Source organism: Rhinatrema bivittatum, chromosome 4 (genome assembly GCF_901001135.1).
Source record: "Rhinatrema bivittatum chromosome 4, aRhiBiv1.1, whole genome shotgun sequence".
Classification (NCBI taxonomy): domain Eukaryota; kingdom Metazoa; phylum Chordata; class Amphibia; order Gymnophiona; family Rhinatrematidae; genus Rhinatrema; species Rhinatrema bivittatum.
Genome location: NC_042618.1, coordinates 265,291,977 through 265,310,911, shown reverse-complemented (window position 1 = coordinate 265,310,911; position 18,935 = coordinate 265,291,977). Strand labels below are relative to the sequence as shown.

Below are 18,935 nucleotides of genomic sequence, written 5' to 3'. Positions count from 1 at the left end.
CATGAACGGACGCCGCGACATCGGACGCCCAAGGTCCCCGCTGCCCGCCAGGCCGGAAAGGTCCATGAACGGACGTCACGACCTTGGACCTCCGAGGTCGCGGCTTCCGTTCATGGACCTTCCCGCCTGTAGGCCCCGCTGCCTTGAGCCCCCGGCCGGACGTCCGAGCCGCGACCCGTCCGAATGAAAAATATCACCAGAGCCAGTATATACATGTCCATGGCGCTGTCCGGTACGAAGCTGACTGAACACCACACTAACACCAGGGACAAGGTAGGCGGTAAATATTCAGATTAAAGACGCGGTAAAATAAGCTGGTTAACAGGGCGATAATTTGGGCACTCGTTACTGTATCGGAGGGAATAGCTAATCCGATCATTAACATGTCATATACATGCGGTGGGCGGAAAGGGATACGCGTCCTTTTCGGCAAGCGGTAAGGACGCGTAAAAGCCGATACTGAATCGCGGGGTACACTTACGCTTCCAAAGCGGGTTAAAAACTGGGTAACCATGGCCGCGCTTTACTGTATCAGCCTGCCAGTGAATAGGCTCCACTGGAAAAAAAGCAAGACCTGCAGAAAAATAACATTTATGTACTCTGATGTAGGTTACTGCAGGCTATTGCCAGCCCCCATAATTTCTAAAGTAGCACAATTATAATCTGTTTTAATTCTGTGTGTCAATAAGCTTTTATAGTTATTCTCAGAAAAATTTTGACAAGAGAAAAGGGCAGTGTTAGAAGTGATGCCCATTCCCATTTCATCTTTTGATCCCTTAAACTCTCTTCCTGTAGCAAAATTAACTACCATTTTAAAGAAGGTATTTTGGATCCAGTTAAGGAAGCACCAGATCTACAAGTGGTTGGAAGTTTCTTGTAGCACTTGGGTTGCAACAGAGTCATGAAGATTTAACAGGGGCTTGATTCAATGTTTTAGTCACTAATTAGCATGGTTACTGCATCAATATCATCTATATATAGGAATAACCAAAACTAAAAATCAAAATTAAACTATATTTCAAATTGGTCTGCCATGGCAGACAGCCTTTCCCCAGCTTCTGCTGTATTGTTTTGTGGGCAAATACTTAAGTTGCTTAATAAAGATTTTCCCTTTCTTCTGTTTTTCTTCAATTTAAGCCCCTGCAGGTTTCAATTAGCATGGGTTACAAAGAACAGGTTGTAATTGCACATGAACAGAAATATGCATGCTGGGTAAAGGAAGCTCACATGTGATAATTCCTATGAAAAAATCCACCCTTCTCTAAATATAAATTTCACTCAAAGGTTAAAGCTCAACTATACCTATAAACAATCAGGATAATATAAACAAAAAGGCATCAGAATACAGATTTTATATTTGTGATAGGGCGGTTACACATAATCTTGTGCTTAAATGAAAAACAGGCAACTCCCAAATAGGTTAAAACTAGAACAGTAAAAAAGTTGTTGTAATAGAAAGAAATCTACTAACTGCATATAACCAGATATAAAATAGGAAAATATAATAAATGTAATTTGTATAATAAAATAGCATTTATTGTGCAAGCCACAGCACTACTTTTACCAAAAGTTAACTTATGCCATTACCTACACTAAATGTCATATTGCCTCAAGATAGAAGGCAGCCATTTTGGATCCTATGCAAAGATCTTGATTTGCCAAAGCAAAATAAGTTGGTATGCACTGCAAATTTATTAAGGGTAGTGTAAGAAAAGGCATGCATTATAGTGCTGGGAAGTAATTTGTTACGATACTGAATTGAAACCCTTCAGGTTAAATCTAATTAAACTTTGCGCCAACACTTCCAACCCAAATGCATGTACTTACTGCAAGGTGTAGTGTAGTGCAGTTGGCTGAAAGAACTCTGCAACAGATCTCTGTGCGCACAACTATTTCACTGGGACATGGTTTTGGATCACTCTTTAATAATATTTGGTAGACATTTCACAAAAGTATTAAATACATAATTGAAGATTATAAAAACATTGTCTTCAAATAGTTGAGTAATTGTAACTTTGGAGTAATTTGCAGTTCATAGCCTTTATAAAATTATTCCATCACCGTACAGATACTGCTGTTGTGTTTCCAAGATCTTATGCAACAGCTACAAGCTTTTCATTTTGTTCTTCTTTCTTTGAGCACACTATATTATAGCCAGTGAAGTTGCCCCCCCTCTTCCTCAATAGGCAAATCTCATATGCTCTGAGTAGCCCAGTTTATCCAGACTGGGGTTTATAGCATATTGGATCATGGGAGGAGGGCCACACATTAGGATAAGAGTATCATCCTGGGGCGAAGGCATGTGGTCTCTGATAAGGTCCTCATTCACGAACCCTTGGCTGTAATCCCAATCTAAATAGGAATAAAACAAAGAGGAAAAAAGGTCATTGTCTTTGTCCCCATTTAAGGTCAAAGTGTTAGTGATTAATAATGAAGAGTTGTTTGGTTCACTTGAACAAAGTACTTTGATTCAATGCTGTTCTCTCCTAAACTGCTTTGCAGAAACAGATGCTTAGTCATCTCAGAAGGTGCATTAGGGCTGAAATTATTTTATATCCGTGTATAATGGGAGAAAGATAACCTTATGCTCTCCATAATCTATTTCTGAAAACAATGGAAAAATACCAGCCTCACAGGCCTGCGTAGAGCCTTTAAGTGCCTTACAATTGGCTAAGTTTTGTGTATAGAAGTTTTGTGTATAAAAAAGAATATAAATAAATAAATATAGAAAGAATTCAACCTCAACCATAATTTATATTTTATTTCAATAGGCTTGTAAATACATGGTATTCTGAGTCACCTATTCCAATATATTAACTGAAGACACAGAGCCAGGATTGTAGAAGAAAGTGAGTTATTTTTTGGCTTTCCTGAATCAAGTCATGTTTATGATACCCTGCCTTTATTCCCCTCCTATAAATATTGGAACTTATGTATTAACATGAACAGCAGCACCATGCGTTAGCCTTAACAGAACTGTGGACTCATGAGGAAATACTACACAGATTCTGCAAAGATTGGGTTAGCCAAATATTATTGTATTTGAAAATGTCAAGCTCTTACTCTCAGGTGCTTGATCCAAAGTGTACCAGAGCTTAAAGGCTTTTGAAAACCGAGTCTGAATTTCCTCTAGTTCATCACGCAATAGGATGTCTTTTTCAGTCTGTAAGAAGAAAAAAAACCTAACTTCACAAAGTAAAAAATTACTTCCACTAACCTCTCACCACTGTCCAATCAGAAGACTGTTGAGATTCATCTCCAATTTCAAAAACTACCATTTTCACTTTTAATCCCATTCCTTTTCCCTAATTCTTCCACCATATGTCAGAGTTCCTGAACTTTTCACCAGCACAGTTTATGTGCATTACATAAAATTGTCACCTCTCTTGATCCTACTTTACATTACTATACAATTTTAGTCATTCTGTTCTTCTCTAAAATCCTAGAATAGCTTGTACATCTTCACTTAAAAAGCTGATAGTGGAAAATTGGTTATCACCAGCACCTGTTTAATGTTCAGCTGTGGTCTCAGTGCTCAAAGCAATCTGCTTAAAATCTTCTTTACAATCCAGTATTCTCATCCTTGACCACATTTCAGCTGCATCTGGTAAAGTTGATCTTGTCATATTCCCAGAGAGATCTTTTCATCTACCCTGCTATATCCATTTTACTTCTTTTCAGTGTAAACTACACTGGCTCTCAATATAGAATTCTGTTCAAATTTGTATTTGCCACATTTATTCAGTTTCCTCCCACTTACATTTGCTCACCAGTTACTTCATACTCTTTTCAATTCCTAACTCGCACAAGCCACCTCATTCCTTGTACCCATCAAGCTGCCTCCCATCTTCAAATATTGTTATAAAATTTATAATGCCCCATCTTGGTCACATTGTCCTTCTCTCTGAAAAAGCTGCAAGTTTCTAAACACACATCCTAATCTTTAAAGAAGTTATCCTTTCCCTCTTACCACCATTTCTATCAGTTTCATATACTGATGTGTGTAATTTACTGTGGAGTGTTGATGCCAAAATAAAAAAATGAATACAAACGAAAGATAAAAAGTTATCAGATGTGTCCTACAAAAAAAAGCTTCAAGCCTACTCCCTCCCCCCCCCCCCATCTACCCCTTAAAATGGGTTTCTTGAATGAATGTTAAATAATTATCCCTACAGATTCTTATGGGGAAGCCCTAATCTTTTCCAGCTATGCTGGATATAAGTTTACAATAATGGTTAAGACCAGTAGGAAACAGTAAAATCTTCATATAAAATTGAAGTTAAAAAAAACCAAAAACAAAATTGCATTTAGACCAATTTGTTGCAAGCCTCAGGACACAAATAAGAAAATTATTATTTACCTGCTAATTTTCGTTCCTGTAGTACCATGGATCAGTCCAGACAGTGGGTTATGTCCCCAATCCAGCAGATGGAGTCAGCACAAGCTTTGAGGGGGCGTATCCATATATACTACTACCCCCTCTGCAGGAGTTCAGTATCGAGTATATCAAAGCCGAGTAGAAACCCCCGAAGGATCAAGTTTGTGGAAACAGATAATGAAAACAATTGTAACCGCAACAAGTAACTGCAAACATCCTACCAACTTGTAGGGAGCTGTGAAAAACAGCGAAAAGAAACAACTGTGAAGACACAGAACACTGCGAGCAAGAAGCAGCGCAGAGCTGAGCAGGATCAAGAACCCAAACGCGGTGGGCGTCTGGACTGATCCATGGTACTACAGGAACGAAAATTAGCAGGTAAATAATAATTTTCTTTTCCCTGTACGTACCTGGATCAGTCCAGACAGTGGGATGTACCCAAGCTTCCCTAAATCGGGTGGGGTCCTGCGAGGCCTGCTCGGAGAACCTGCTCGCCAAAGTGTCCAGAGACCGAAGAGGCGAGGTGCAGACGATAGTGCCTCGAGAACGTGTGTAACGTGTGTATCAAGTTGTTTTTTAACGTGTGTATCAGTTGTTTTTTATAACGTGTGTATCAGTTGTTTTTTATACACAAAACAGAGATGTGCTGGCAGGTCCGCTGTGTGACCTATTCAATAGATCCCTAGAAACGGGAGTGGTGCCGAATGATTGGAGGAGAGCGGTGGTGGTCCCGCTTCACAAGAGTGGGAACAGAGAAGAGGCTGGTAACTACAGACCGGTTAGCCTCACTTCGGTGGTGGGAAAAGTAATGGAGTCACTGTTGAAAGAGAGAATAGTGAACTATCTACAGTCGGGAGAATTGCTGGACCAGAGGCAGCATGGATTCACCATTGGAAGATCCTGTCAGACAAATCTGATTGACTTTTTTGACTGGGTAACCAAGGAATTGGATCGAGGAAGAGCACTCGATGTCATCTACTTGGATTTCAGCAAAGCTTTTGACACTGTCCCGCACAGGAGACTGGTGAATAAAATGAGAAGCTTAGGAGTGAGTGCCGAGGTGGTGGCCTGGATTGCAAACTGGTTGACGGACAGAAGACAATGTGTGATGGTAAATGGAACTCTCTCTGAAGAGAGAGCGGTTTTAAGCGGTGTACCGCAGGGATCGGTGTTGGGACCGGTCCTTTTCAATATATTTGTGAGCGACATTGCGGAAGGGATAGAAGGTAAGGTATGTCTTTTGCGGATGACACTAAGATCTGCAACAGAGTGGACACGCCGGAAGGAGTGGAGAGAATGAGACGGGATTTAAGGAAGATGGAAGAGTGGTCGAAGACATGGCAGCTGACATTCAATGCCAAGAAGTGCAAAGTCATGCATATGGGGAGTGGAAATCCGAATGAACTGTATTCGATGGGGGGAGAAAGGCTGATGTGCACGGAGCAGGAGAGAGACCTTGGGGTGATGGTGTCTAATGATCTGAAGTCGGCGAAACAATGTGACAAGGCGATAGCTAAAGCCAGAAGATGCTGGGCTGCATAGAGAGAGGAATATCGAGTAAGAAAAGGGAAGTGATTATCCCCTTGTACAGGTCCTTGGTGAGACCTCACCTGGAGTATTGTGTTCAGTTCTGGAGACCGTATCTCCGAAGAGACAGAGACAAGATGGAGGCGGTCCAGAGAAGGGTGATCAAAAAGGTGGAAGGTCTTCATCAAATGACTTATGAGGAGAGATTGAAGAATCTAAATAGGTACACCCTGGAGGAAAGGAGGAGCAGAGGTGATATGATACAGACTTTCAGATACTTGAAAGGTTTTAATGATCCAATGACAACGACAAACCTTTTCCATAGGAAAAAAATCAGCAGAACCAGGGGTCACGATTTGAAGCTCCAGGGAGGAAGATTCAGAACCAATGTCAGGAAGTATTTCTTCACGGAGAGGGTGGTGGATGCCTGGAATGCCCTTCCGAAGGAAGTGGTGAAGACCAGAACTGTGAAGGACTTCAAAGGGGCGTGGGATAAACACTGTGGATCCATAAAATCAAGAGGCCGTCAATAAAGAGTGGGTGGCTCGCCAGAATGACGGCTACTGCCTGGAGATAATACCCTTATTCAATAAACATACACATGGTTACTGTGACTCCAACATCACTCTAAGCTACAACAGCAAGAGGAAATGTGGAAAAAAGGATTCGCACTCACAAAGTGGGGAGTAGCTGGCTTGTTACGGCGGTTACTACCCCAAACCAAATAAGCCTGATACTTCACTTTCAATACATATCCAGCATAGCTCTCTGCTTCAACAGCAGGGGAGAAGAAAAACTGATACTTCACGCATAGCTCTCTGCTTCAACGGCAGGGGAGAAGAAAAACTGATACTTCACGCATATCCAGCATAGCTCTCTGCTTCAACGGCAGGGGAGAAGAAAAACGGATTCGCACTCACAAAGCGGGGAGTAGCTGGCTTGTTACGGCGGTTACTACCCCAAACCAAATAAGCCTGATACTTCACTTTCAATGCATATCCTGCTTCAACCGCAGGGGAGAAGAAAAACTGATACTTCACGCATATCCAGCATAGCTCTCTACTTCAACGGCAGGGGAGAAGAAAAAACAACCAATAAGGGCTGAATAACACAGTCTGGGTAAAACAAATAAACATGGGTGTAGCTTGCTTATTGCGGCGGTTACTACCCCTACTACCCCTAACTAATCAAGCTTGATATTTCACTTGGTTGCAGCTCCATCACTGCTCTCTACATTAATGGTGGGGGTGGAAGGGAAATAGAACCAAAGAGCTAAGAGAAACAGATAAGTATGAGAAAAAAATGTGAAGCTTGCTGGGCAGACTGGATGGGCCGTTTGGTCTTCTTCTGCCGTCATTTCTATGTTTCTATGTAACGATTTCTAGGTGGCTGCCCTACAAATTTCCTGCGAGGATACCGAGCGAACCTCCGCCCAGGAAGCCGCCTGAGAACGTGTAGAATGCGCTACGATTCCGGGTGGGGGAGTCCGACCCGCCCCAATGTAAGAAGCAGCAATGCCGGCCTTCAGCCATCTGGCAATGGTAGTCTTCGAGGCCTGAGACCCCTTCTTAGGACCGGCCCAGAGTACAAAGAGATGGTCAGAGGTTCGGAACTCATTTGTAGCCTCTAGATAGAGGCGCAGAGTGCGCTTGACATTCAAGAGACGGAGAGACTTCGGCTCTGAGGAAGAGAAGGACAGCAACTCCACCGTCTGGTTCACATGGAATGCAGAAACCACCTTCGGAAGGAAGGAGGGAACGGTGCGAAGCGAAACTCCAGAGTCGGAGAAACGGAGATAGGGCTCTCTACACAACAGAGCCTGCATCTCCGAGATGCGTCGAGCGGAACAGATGGTCACAAGAAATACAGTCTTGAGAGTGAGATCCTTTATAGTTGCGCTGCGCAGCGGCTCGAACGGTGGTCCCAACAGGGAGCAAAGCACAAGGTTAAGACTCCAGGAGGGACAAGGGTCCCGTAACGGAGGACGCATATGCTTGACACCCTTGAGAAAACGAGCAATGTCAGGATGCTGTAGAAGAGAGCCCCCATCGCTCAACAGCGAACCAAGGGCGGCCACCTGAACCCGTAGTGAATTATAGGTGAGCCCTTTTTCGACCCCCGCCTGGAGAAACTGAAGGATCTGAGGTACAGAAGCCTTAGCGGGTCTCGTGGCCTGGCTGGTACACCACAGCTCGAACACCTTCCAGACTCGAACATAGGCCGATGTCTTTCGTGCCCGCAATAGCGTGGATACTACCGCCTCCAGGTAGCCCCGACGCCGGAGGCGGCGCCTCTCAAAAGCCAGGCTGCAAGACAGAAGAATTCTGCCTGCTCGAAAAATACCGGGCCCTGATGTAGGAGCTGGGGGAGGTGCTCCAGCCTGATTGGCCCGAACACCAGCTGTAGCAGGTCCGCAAACCAGGGTCGCCTGGGCCATTCTGGGGTGACGAAAACCACGGTCCCCTGATGGCTTTCTATTCTGCGGAGCATCCTGCCCACCAGGGGCCATGGTGGAAAAGAAAGATATGGCGGCCACGGGAGGACCAGGGCATCCACTCCCTCCGCGCTCTCTCCGGCGACTGAAGAAGCGTGGAGCCTTGGCGTTGAGAGCGGACGCCATCAGATCCAAGTGGGGAGCCCCCCACCGATGGACGAGAAGTTGCATTGCTTTGTCGGAGAGAGACCACTCTCCGGGTCCAGCAGTTGACGACTGAGGAAGTCCGCCTGGACGTTGTCCACACCGGCGACGTGCGAGGCCGCTAGCCGGACGAGATGACGCTCCGCCCATTGCATCAGCAGCGCCGCCTCGAGCGCGACCTGCGGGCTGCGCGTGCCTCCTTGTCGGTTGATGTAGACCACGGTGGTAGCGTTGTCCGATGTAGGACTTCTCGGTTCCGAAGAAGCGGGAGGAAATGTCGCAGAGCTAGCCGGACCGCTCTGGTTTCCAGACGGTTGATTGACCACTTCGCCTCCACCGTGGACCACGTCCCCTGCGTGGCGCTTCGATCGCAGACTGCACCCCAGCCTGCTAGACTGGCATAGGTGGTCACCACCACCCAATTTGGCAGATCGAGGGACATGCCACGGGCCAGGTTCGGCGGATCCAACCACCAGCCCAGACTGTCCCTGGCATTCTGTGGGAGCGGGAGAATCATCTGATAGTCCTGCAATACTGGTTTCCAACGGGAGAAGAGCGCCCACTGTAAGGTCCTGAGGTGCGCGAAAGCCCAAGGTACAAGGTCGATGGTGGACCCCATCACTCCCAGGAGTTGCAGGTAGTCCCAGGAGGTGGGCTCTGGTAACGCAGAGAACCGTCGTGTGTGATCCCGCAAGGATTGAGCTTTGTCCTGGCGCAGAAAAACTTTGCCCAGTAGGGTGTCGAAAGTTGCCCCCAAAAAAACCCAAGCGTTGCGAGGGCATGAGGGAGCTCTTGGAGAAGTTCACTACCCATCCCAGGGAATGCAGAAACCGTACTACTCGAGTCACCGCTGAGCGTCCATGATCGAATGACTTCGCCCGGAGGAGCCAATCGTCCAGATAAGGATGAACCAGGATGCCCTCCTTCCGGAGAGCTGCCGCCACAACTACCATGATCTTGGTGAAGGTGTGCAGCGCCGGCGCCAATCCAAACGCGAGAGCCGTGAACTGAAAATGCTGGTCCAGAATTTTGAAACGAAGGAAACTGTGGTGGTCCGGGCGGATGGGAATGTGCAGGTAGGCCTCCGTTAAGTCCAGGGAGGCGAGGAACTCCCCCCGATGCACCGCCGCAATCACTGACCGGAGCGTTTCCATGCGGAACCGAACGACTCGAAGGGATTTGTTGACTTCCTTGAGGACTAGGATAGGCCGGAAGGAACCGTCCTTCTTTGGTACGACGAAATAGATGGAATAGTGGCCCGAGCCCACCTCTCCGAAGGGCACGGGCGCAGTAGCGCCTATCTCCCGGAGTCTGTCCAGAGTCAGCTGCACCGCTCCTCTCTTGAGGTCCGAGCCACAGGGGGAAAAGATGAACCTTCCCTGCGGGGGGCGGACAAATTCCAATGCGTAGCCGTGTTTTATGGTATCCAGGACCCACTGGTCCGAGGTGATCCGTGCCCACTCCGCTTAGAAATACGTTAGTCGGTCCCCAATCCTGGGGACAGGGGAGTGGGCGAGACTGGCATCATTGTGAAGACTTGGTATAGGGGTTCCCGGTTCCGGGAGTAGTGCGTGTGGGCCGATGCCCGCGGAAGGCACGCAACCAGGCCTGAGACCTGGGGGTGGATGGCCGGGAGCCCGTCTGTCTGTAGCCCCTGTAGCGCCGTTGCGCTCTGGCTCTGGTCCGAGAAGAAGAAAACGCTCTGGATGGTCGAAACCTATCCTCCGGCAGCCGATGAACAGCGTTCTCCCCCAGGGACTTGATGATCTGGTCCAAATCCTCCCCGAAGAGGAACTTGCCCCTGAAGGGAAGAGAGCCCAGACTGGACTTAGAGGACGTAACAGACGCCCAATTGCGTAGCCACAGTAGTCGTCGTGCTGCCACTACCGAAACCATGGATCTTGCGAGGACCCGAAAAAGGTCGTACGAGGCGTCCGCCCCATACGCCACTGCGGCTTCTAGCCGATCTGCCTGGGCAGCCTCATCGGACGGCAGGTTCTGAGACGTGAGGAGTTGTTGCACCCAAAGGAGACTAGCCCGCTGGGCAAGCGAACTGCACATCACCGCCCGCATACCCAGAGCGGAGACCTCGAAAACCCGCTTAAGGAAAACTTCCAACTTACGATCCTGTGTGTCCCGCAACGCCGCACCTCCCGTCACTGGGATAGTCGTCCTCTTCGTGACCGCTGACACTGCGGAGTCCACCTTTGGGACCTTGATGAGGTCCAGAAAATCTTCGGGGAGCGGGTACAGCTTTTCCATAGCCCGGCTGCTCTTCAGGGAGGCCTCCGGGGTGTCCCATTCCCTGGTGAGAAGTTGTAAAAACGAGTCATGAATGGGAAAAGCCCGAGCCCTCGGCCGGAGTGCCGCCAGGACAGGATCTCCCTTCCTTGAAGAAGTGATGACAGCGGGAGCTACTGGGGCAGGCGGGTCTGGTGGCGGATCCAAATCTAATTCTTGGATGATCTGCGGGATGAGGTCGTCCAGCTCTTCCCTCTGGAAGAGGCGTAGGGTACGCGGATCATCCCCCTCCTGTGTGCCGTCCCCTTGTCCCCCGTCCGGGAGGTCAAGTCCATGTCCCGCTGGGTCTGGCACCGCCCCCACTGCCGCGGGCGTGGATCGGACCCGGGTAGGAAGGCGGGAGGCCCCCACTCCCGGAGGGTCGGGGGGGGGGGCCGGCGTCGAGGGCGACATCCGAGGGATCTTAGGAGGGGGGGGGGTCCCACAGGTGCTTCCAGCCCCTGCAGATAAGCGGTATGCATGAGCAGGATAAACTCCGGAGAGAACCCCGGCCTGCTCGGGTGCGCTTCGGGGGCGGCGTGGTTCCTGCTCCCTGGCTCTGGGTGCTTGGTTCCTGCACCAAAATCGGGGGAACACCCCCGCTGGTAGAGTCCTCCAGGGATCCGTTCTCCCTCGTGGCCTCCAGGGATCCGTTCCCCCTCGTGGCCTGCGCCTCAGGGCGCTCAGAATGTAAAATGGCCGCCATTCCCGCCAAAAATGGCGGAGTGGCCGGCCCGCACCGCCCGGGCAAAAAAGAGAAATCAGTCAGGGACTGTGAGGTACCTTCCCCCCCGGGAAGGCATCGTGCACAGATGCCCTCCGGGGAAATCCGGGACCCCGGGTCTCCGCAGGCCGCACAGCGGGACAGCCGCGGCATCGGGATCGCTGCAGGAGAAAAGAAAAAGCCACGGGGGGGGGGGGGGGGCCACGCGCACAAAGGCGCCGCTGCGGGGGGGCCCGGTCGGCTCGCACTGCCCGCTGTCTGAAAATAGAGGAGGGTGCCGCGGGGGGGCCTTCCTGGCCACACGACCCGCCCCAGACATCTTTCCCTAAATGGCTCAGCAGCCCATGAGGAGCTGTAAAATGGCCGCGGGTGAGGGAGTAAAGAGCGAAGAGGCCGGCTCCACCGGCTTTCGCGGGCACCGGGGGCTGAGCTGTAAAGGAAAAAACTACAAAGGAAAAACAAACTTACCCCTGGCTGCAACGAGAAATAAACAGCAAGGCCGCAGAGAAGAGACAAGGAAGATAAGCCACTCCCCAGAAGTTGAAAGAACTCTGAATTTTTTTTTTTTTTTTTTTAAACTTAATACAAACTTGATACAAACTTGATCCACAGAAAAAGACAACAACAAGCCATAATCAAGCAAGAAAGTGAAGGAAAAGGAGGGGAAGCCTGATTCCCCTACTCGCATCTGCTGGAGTCAGAAGATACTGAACTCCTGCAGAGGGGGTAGTAGTATATATGGATACGCCCCCTCAAAGCTTGTGCTGACTCCATCTGCTGGATTGGGGACATAACCCACTGTCTGGACTGATCCAGGTACGTACAGGGAACACTTCACTCTGCCTCCTCACAGCTGCAGCAGGTAGTCTCCCTGATTAGTTAAGTCACTCACGGGGAAGGCCATTTGCCTGAAACCTAATAAAGTACATTGAGTACAAAACTTCCAAACTCAGAAAACGCAAGGTCAGGTGGGTCTTGTACCCGGCTGGCCAACGTAATATGGTATTGACAAGACTCCAACCTTATTTTTAAACCAACGAAAACGACAATAAATAATGTATAGTACGTTAGCTTCTCTGAAAATTACTTCTAATAATGATAGTCAGTACCGAATATGACGTGCATGTTTCGCGTCCTATGCTGCTTCAGGAACTCCTCTGACTGTGTATATACCGGGGTATCTTCGGTTACACTTTAGTTTAGCCTCGCGAGCGTGTGTATTGCATCGGTCATGGTGCCAGGCCTTTCCCTGACAAGCCGGGGTTACAGTTGGGGGAAGCTGCGGCTGCCTGTATCTGGGCACGTGCTGCAGGAGTAGGCAAGGAAGGGGGGGGGGGGTGTGTGTGTGAGGAGGTTTATTTTCAAACCTCGGGATCCCAGGGAACAGATTAGTTCCTCTGTAGCCGGGGCAGTCGGGAGTGGGAGGAGTTGTGGGTGGATTCTGTTACTAGGCAGGCATTTGCTGCTTACCTCCCATGCGTCTGGACATCGATAGGGCTAGCTCCTGCTGTTTTTCAGTTTCAGCTTGCTGGTGGCCATGGCGTCGGAGGAGGCAACAATGCCTGCAGGAGAGGAATCCCTGGCAGCTCCGGGTGAGTCCTATGACGTTGGGGTTGACAGGGCTGGTGCGATCATGGCATGTTCGGAGGTGGTTGGTCCGGGGGAGAGTGTCCCTGCAGTCCCAGTGAACTCCTGTGGTGCTGGGAGAGCCTTGTAGACAAAATCACGAGGTGGGAGGGGTCCCAGCACGACGGAGGAAAGCTGGAGCTCCAGCAGTTTCCTCAAGGCCCTCTTGTGAGGTTTCTGCTCCTCCCCCCACTGCTGTTAATGCTGTGGCTGCAGGGACTGATCTGTCCTGTGCTGAAACTGGGGGAAGCACAGCACATCCTGCTTTTATTCAGCCTACTCCAGAGGAGACCGGCTGTGAAGAAACTCCAGTTCCCTGGAGGATGGGGGGGGCTGTATGGACAGGACCCCAGGTCCTTCGGGAACCGGGAGGTGCGGAGGGGTTTCAGTGGTCCCTTCTGGTGGGGTTCAGCAGGGCAGAGGGGTGGTGATCCTTTGAGAGCATCTGATCCCAGTGGGGTGCCGTGGCAGGATTGGGGTGGTGATTGGCCGGGATCAGGAAGTGCGTTAGTATGGTTGGGGGCTTGGTGGAAATTGGGGTCCTTTCATTCCGCTGTGGGGCGAGGGGATTCCTCCTGCGGGGTACGGGGGTCCTCAGGAGAGGTCTTGGGAGAGACAAGCTTTTTTGATGCCCCCTCGGGGGGGGGGGGGGGGGGGGCTCTGCGGGCTCCTGGAGAGGGGTTCCGACGTCGCCATTTATTGCCACGGGTTCCAGGCAAGGGCCCTCCTTCCCGGAGACCCTGCTAGTGGCATTACAGTTCCAGCGTCTCCCAGGCCTTTGGCTGCTGCTGTTCCTTCTTTTTCTCAGGCTTATCCTGCCGGCGGTTCGAGAGATGGCCCAGGCCCTTCGCGGCACGAAGGCTGGCGCGGTGATCTGGTTTCAGCTGCAGCGTTTACATCTGGCGACCGTCTCCCTGTTCCCGGTGAAGCAGATCCTTATAACAGTTTTCGAGCTCCGAACCTCGATGGTGCAGATCCTAGCAGCATTCCCTGGATCTCGACATCTACTGCGATGGGCACTTCTAACGGTGCCCGGGGAACAAATACCGCTGGTATTCGCGTGGACAGCAGACCATCTGGTGAGTATGAGGTTGATTTAGGGGATTCTGCTACACCTCAGTGGGTAGTGGCCCAGAGTGAGGTTCTAGGGCGGTCGGCTCCGAGGTCCTCAGAGCATAGGAAACGCGAGAAGTCGAGGCGCAAGAAGAAGCGCACTCTGTCCAGCTCCTCCTCTTCTACCTCTTCTGGTCCCTCGTTGGTAGGTACTGGTGAGAATAGTCGGGTGGGAGAGCAGGGACAGGAGAGGGGTGTGCCTGCGCTAGTTAGTCTTTCTGAGTTGTGGGAGGATGTGCCCAAGTCGCTGCGTAAGAAGATCAGGCAGCGCAGGTACATTGATATTTTTCAGTTGTTAGAGGGTCGTAGGGGGAAGCGCAAGGAGAAGAAAAGAAGGAGGGGGGTGGATAAATTTCAGGGTACTCAGCGGAGGGTGGCTCGAAATGTGCTTAACTGGATCCGCTCATTCCTTTGTTTAGCTAGTGTTGTGGGCCATCATGACCCGACTCAGTATGGTCCCATGCTGGCGTATGCTGATGCTATTCTGGCAGCCAGCCGGTCGTATGAGGGCTGGTCATGGCTCAATTACGATGAGCACTTTAGAGACCAGATGGAGGAGAATACATTTATGGTTTGGGGCAGAAGGGATGTTGGATTGTGGTTGATGCATCGAGTGTCACATGTACGATTTTTTACCCACCGGTGAGAAGTTGTACATGTGCATGCGATGCAAAGAGCTCCTGGCTCTTAGAGAACGAGTCCGATCTCTAGAGACTAGAGTGGTAGACCTGGAGGAGCTGAGGCAGACAGAGAGGTATATAGATGAGACCTTCAGGGACATAGTAGTCAAGTCCCAACTTCAGACTGGCAGCCCTGGTGCTGCCTTGGAGGAAGGTGGTCTCATGATGGGAGAGCACCAACCAGGTGTAGCAGGAAAGGATCCTGTAGCAAGGACCTGCTCTCTAGGTGATGCATTGTCCTTTCGCACTGAGGATATCTCCCCAAGGCCTACTGCCCAGGAGGGAAGGGTTAGGTCGGCCGTCATAGTTGGTGATTCGATTATTAGGAATGTAGATAGCTGGGTGGCTGGTGGGCATGAGGATCGCCTGGTAACATGCCTACCTGGTGCGAAGGTGGCGGACCTCACGCGTCACCTAGATAGGATTTTAGACAGTGCTGGGGAGGAGCCGGCTGTCGTGGTACATGTGGGCACCAACGACATAGGAAAATGTGGGAGGGAGGTTCTGGAAGCCAAATTTAGGCTCTTAGGTAGAAAGATTAAATCCAGAACCTCCAGGGTAGCATTCTCTGAAATGCTCCCTGTTCCACGTGCAGGTCACCAGAGGCAGGCAGAGCTCCGGAGTCTCAATGCGTGGATGAGACGATGGTGCAAGGAAGAGGGATTCAGTTTTGTTAGGAACTGGGGAACCTTTTGGGGAAGGGGGAGTCTCTTCCGAAGGGATGGGCTCCACCTTAACCATGGTGGAACCAGACTGCTGGCGCTAACCTTTAAAAAGGAGATAGAGCAGCTTTTAAACTAGAACTAAGGGGAAAGCCGACAGTCGCTCAGCAGCGCATGGTTCGGAGAGAGGTATCTTTAAAGGATACTAATGTTGCATTAGAATTAGGGCATCCCAACAGTGAGGTTCCAATAATTAGAAAAGTAGTCCAAGTGCCTGTAACTAAAAACTCCCCTGAGCTAAAAATTTTTAACTTATCCCTATCAATTAAAAAGCAGAACGAAAATACAAACAAAAAACAAACTTTGAAAGGTTTGTATGCTAATGCCAGAAGTCTAAGAAGTAAGATGGGAGAATTAGAATGTATAGCAGTAAATGATGACAGACTTAATTGGCATTTCAGAGACATGGTGGAAAGAGGATAACCAATGGGACAGTGCTATACCAGGGTACAAATTATATCGCAATGACAGAGGAGCACTCGGGAGGAGGTGTGGCACTTTATGTCCGGGATGGCATAGAGTCCAACAGGATAAACATCCTGCATGAGACTAAATACAAAATTGAATCTTTATGGGTAGAAATCCCTTGTGTGTCAGGGAAGACTATAGTGATAGGGGTATACTACCGTCCACCTGGTCAAGATGGTGAGATGGACAGTGAAATGCTAAGAGAAATTAGGGAAGCTAACCAAATTGGTAGTGCAGTAGTAATGGGAGACTTCAATTACCCCAATATAGACTGGGTAAATGTATCATCGGGTCACGCTAGAGAGATAACGTTCCTGGATGGAATAAATGATTGCTTTATGGAGCAACTGGTTCAGGAACCGACGAGAAAGGGAGCAATTTTAGATCTAATTCTCAGTGGAGCACAGGACTTGGTGAGAGAGGTAACGGTGGTGGGGCCGCTTGGCAATAGTGATCATAATATGATCAAATTTGATTTAATGACTGGAAAAGGAACAGTGTGCAAATCCAAGGCTCTCGTGCTAAACTTTCAAAAGGGAAACTGATAAAATGAGAAACGTTTTTAGAAAAAAACTGAAAGGAGCAGCTACAAAAGTAAAAAATGTCCAAGAGGCATGGTCTTGTTAAAAAATACCATTCTAGAAGCACAGTCTAGATGTATTCCACACATTAAGAAAGGTGGAAAGAAGGCAAAACAATTACCGGCATGGTTAAAAGGGGAGGTGAAAGAAACTGTTTTAGCCAAAAGATCTTCATTCAAAAATTGGAAGAAGGATCCAACAGAAGAAAATAGGATAAAGCATAAACATTGGCAAGTTAAATGTAAGACATTGATAAGACAGGCTAAGAGAGAATTTGAAAAGAAGTTGGCTGTAGAGGCAAAAACTCAGTAAAAACTTTTAAATATATCCGAAGCAGAAAGCCTGTGAGGGAGTCAGTTGGATTAAATGGGCAATTTTCTCAGTGGAAGGGAGTGGACAGTGGAGTGCCTCAGGGATCTGTATTGGGACCCTTACTTTTCAATATATTTATAAATGATCTGGAAAGAAATACGACGAGTGAGATAATCAAATTTGCAGAAGACACAAAATTATTCAGAGTAGTTAAATCACAAGCAGATTGAGATAAATTGCAGGAAGACCTTGTGAGACTGGAAAATTGGGCATCCAAATGGCAGATGAAATTTAAATGTGGATAAGTGCAAGGTGATGCATATAGGGAAAAATAACCCATGCTATAATTACACAATGTTGGGTTCCATATTAAGTGCTACAACCCAAGAAAGAGATCTAGGTGTCATAGTGGATAACACATTGAAATCGTCGGTACAGTGTGCTGCGGCAGTCAAAAAAGCAAACAGAATGTTGGGAATTATTAGAAAGGGAATGGTGAATAAAACGGAAAATGTCGGAGATCACGTGATGTGGTGAGCGAGGAAGGAAGCAGGCTTTCCTAGCTCCGGGTTCTGAGCTCCCCAAACACCTAAATTTCAAGCGGAAATTACAGTAAACCTCAAGAAACTTACCCCGGTTGGGAAACGAGTGCGCTGGTAGAGTTTGCAGAGCCACAAGACAGTAGCTATGAGCACAAAACCGGTGCGGAAAGAAAAAACAAAAGCTACAGAGACGGAGCACAAAATGGCGGACGCCAACGCAGGCCGTGATCCAGCGCCCGTAGATGAACAGACTGTCTTAAAAATTACCGAAGCGGTCATAAACGGGCTCACACCGAAATTTGAAGACCTCTCCGGAAAATTCGGGTCGTTAAAGGAGGCGATGGGAGACGTAGGCCGACGAATTGACATTGCAGAAGGTAGAGTGTCAGCGGCAGAAGAAGACATCATGGCGGCAACCACGCGCATAACCGCGCTGGAACGGTCTGTAACGCTCGCGGAGCAGAAGCTTGAAGATCTAGAGAACAGGGCCCGGAGAAACAACTTAAAATTCATGGGCTTCCCCGAAAACATCACGGACCTAGAAATGAAAGGTATTTTGGAAACTTGGTTGCCGACAGCTTTAAATTTACCTAACCTAGGGGGAAAGCTGATGATTGAAAGAGCGCACCGCCTGGGCCCTAGAAGGGAGTCGGAGAGGCGCCCCAGGTTGGTTATTGCTCGGTTCCTGGACTGGGCTCAAAAAACTGTGATCTTAAACGCTTTTAAAAAAGCCAAGGAGCTCAGATACCAAGAGGGAAAAATTTTAATTTTTCAAGACTTCTCTGCAGCGGTAGCGGCCAAACGGAAGCTATTCTCGCCGACCTGTAGTAATCTTTTTAATAAAAATATTAGATTCGCTTTGCAGTTCCCGGCGGTTCTAAAAATTTGGAGTGAGGGTCAGATACTTTCTTTCGACGCACCCGAGAAGACAGCAGCATGGCTTACCAATCGGGATACAAGTGACTGAAATGGGGGAAGTGTACATGAAATAATTTCTCTATGAACCCCAGTGCACCACTGTGAATGGACAGTAGGCTTAGAAGCTGGGTCTGGATTTTTTTTTTTTTGCCATATATTGAACGTTTCCAGTTTGGCAGTTAGTCCCAGGGCTCATTAAAGTTTTGTTATATGTAGTAGCACTGGTAGTCATCCTGGGAAGACTTTAGGTAGTAAGGACAGTTTAGCTTTCACCTGGGGAGGTCAGAACCTGATCACATTGAGGCGGATCTCACACCCCATAGAGAGTGGGGCTATTGTTCAGAAGAAAGGTGGGATATGTTCGGGGGAGGAATGGGTTCGGGTGGGGGGGTAGATAGGGGGGGAGGTGGGAGGGGGAGGTGGGGG

At 48.8% G+C, this 18,935-nt stretch overlaps 1 protein-coding gene across 2 annotated transcripts in view; it reads right to left on the bottom strand.

The window, feature by feature from the left end:
* Positions 1 to 414: 414 nt before the first annotated feature.
* The window catches only part of LOC115090682 (NADH-cytochrome b5 reductase 3), a 255,007-nt gene continuing 236,486 nt past the window's right edge, over positions 415 to 18,935 (bottom strand). For both annotated transcript variants that reach the window (XM_029600109.1, XM_029600107.1), the window contains exons 8-9: positions 3,064 to 3,163; positions 415 to 2,352 (exon numbers count right to left, since the gene is read on the bottom strand). In XM_029600109.1, the coding sequence (XP_029455969.1) occupies positions 2,180 to 2,352; positions 3,064 to 3,163 (273 nt within the window). In that variant the 3' untranslated portion in view covers positions 415 to 2,179. The remainder of the gene's footprint in view (positions 2,353 to 3,063; positions 3,164 to 18,935) is intronic.